The sequence below is a fragment of the Galeopterus variegatus genome, unplaced genomic scaffold (genome assembly GCF_000696425.1).
Source record: "Galeopterus variegatus unplaced genomic scaffold, G_variegatus-3.0.2 Scaffold288, whole genome shotgun sequence".
Taxonomy (NCBI): Eukaryota; Metazoa; Chordata; class Mammalia; order Dermoptera; family Cynocephalidae; genus Galeopterus; species Galeopterus variegatus.
The window spans coordinates 293,052-294,913 of record NW_007726399.1 but is presented as its reverse complement, the minus strand read 5'-3'; the positions used below and the strand labels follow the sequence as shown (position 1 = coordinate 294,913).

At 36.8% G+C, this 1,862-nt stretch overlaps 1 protein-coding gene across 1 annotated transcript in view; it reads left to right on the top strand.

Moving 5' to 3' along the window:
- The window catches only part of ATP8A1 (ATPase, aminophospholipid transporter (APLT), class I, type 8A, member 1), a 235,996-nt gene that overhangs the window by 122,007 nt on the left and 112,127 nt on the right, over positions 1–1,862 (top strand). Inside the window, exon 22 of the mRNA XM_008567055.1 lies at positions 1,155–1,294. Coding sequence (XP_008565277.1) covers positions 1,155–1,294 — 140 coding nt within the window. The remainder of the gene's footprint in view (positions 1–1,154; positions 1,295–1,862) is intronic.

Here is a 1,862-nt window from a genome sequence, read left to right as displayed (position 1 = left end):
CTAAGCTTATGTACATCTATCATTTCTGTCATGACTATAAGTATCCTCATTTTACAGATAAACCAGAAAGTGATGGATACATTATGGTTGGTGCTGTATAAATAGCAAGAAATTTTGCATCCTTAATTACGAATAGCAAACATTTTTGCGTAGTGCTTTATGCGTGCCAGATATTGTTCATAGCACTGCCATCTATTAACCCCTTTAATCCTCACAACATCCCCTTGAGATGTTAGTTATGCCTGTTTGACAGATGAGGAAATTAAGGCAACAGAGAGGTTAAGTAATTTGGCTGAGTTTACACAGCCCAAAGAGGGTGAGACAGAATTCTCACTCTTGCTGCAGTGTTCATGCTCTGAATCTCTCAAGAGTCTTCATTCTAACCTTGAACTTTCCATTAAGTAACTTCCCAGATAGCTAATTACTTCAACTGTACTCATGTTTGTACTGCACAGAATCAAACTAGCCTGTTAGCTATACTTGACTTGATCTTGCCTTCAGGTAAGTAAAGGCTGACACTTCCTCCTCCTTCCTCTCTATCAAACTATGTACTTCCTGGCAGTTCCTGTCTTAAAAGGTAGCTAGTGCTGCTGGTACCTCCCTGGACTTTTTCCCTCTTTCACTTCCCATGCGCCCTCTCCTTTATATAATACTGGGAAATGTCACGTTCTAGCTACAGGTGGTTTTCTCTGTCATCACATACTGTGTGTAACTCTAGATATTGTTCTTTTGTCTTCAGTAGATAGTGACCACTTCAGGGGAGGTGGTTTGTTTCTCACATATTATACCTTATATATTCCTTATATTTTATATGAGGGAGATATATAGATATAGATTATACATATAGATATGTAGATATGTATCTAGATTATCTCCCCCTTAGGAGGGTACGTCAAAATGTTTGTAGAAAAGTAATAGTACGAATCTTACTATGAACTTTTTGAAGTCCCGTGCCAATTTGAACTTAATATTTTATCCTGCTGATTTTTTTTTTTTTTTTTTTTTTTTTNGTCTTGTCATTAAATTGGACTCAGCATATTTTTGAATTGAATCGGTCTTCTCACAGTGAGATTTTGTTAAATAAAAATGGAAACCTCGGAATTCTGAATAACTTCTTTTGTGTGTTGGGGGGTGGTGTATGCTACCTTTTTCAGGGTTAAGAACTTTATGTTTTGCCGTGGCTGAGATTTCTGAGAATGACTTTCAGGAGTGGCGTGCAGTCTATCAGCGAGCATCTACATCTGTGCAGAACAGGCTGCTCAAACTCGAAGAGAGTTATGAGTTAATCGAGAAGGTATGTGGACGACCATTTTAATGGTGTAGAAAGTTTGGTGTCAAGAAAGTTTTGATCTTTACTCAATGGAATAAAAGTCAAAATATCTTGACACAACACTTACTGTTGGAACTCCAACTGAATAGGGGTTAAAATTTTGCTGAAAAATCTTTGGGATTAGACATTACTCTGTGCAGATCTTTACTCTTTTCACAATTTTGGATCAACTTTTGGCCAGTCTAGCAGTCTCCTTGCCAATGTATTTTGTTGCTTCTGCATCACTGAGGGTGTGGAGCACACCCACAAAATGCACACACACAATACATACACATACATGTGTGTTTAGAGTTAATAAATGTGTATAACATGTAACATAAAATAATATAATAATTATACGGCTGTGTGAATCTGTAGCTAATGGTAAATAATATGTAAGTGAATAATCCACTGCTTACACCTGGCCCGTCACTGTGCTAAGCTTATGTACATCTATCATTTCTGTCATGACTATAAGTATCCTCATTTTACAGATAAACCAGAAAGTGATGGATACATTATGGTTGGTGCTGTATAAATAGCAAGAAATTTT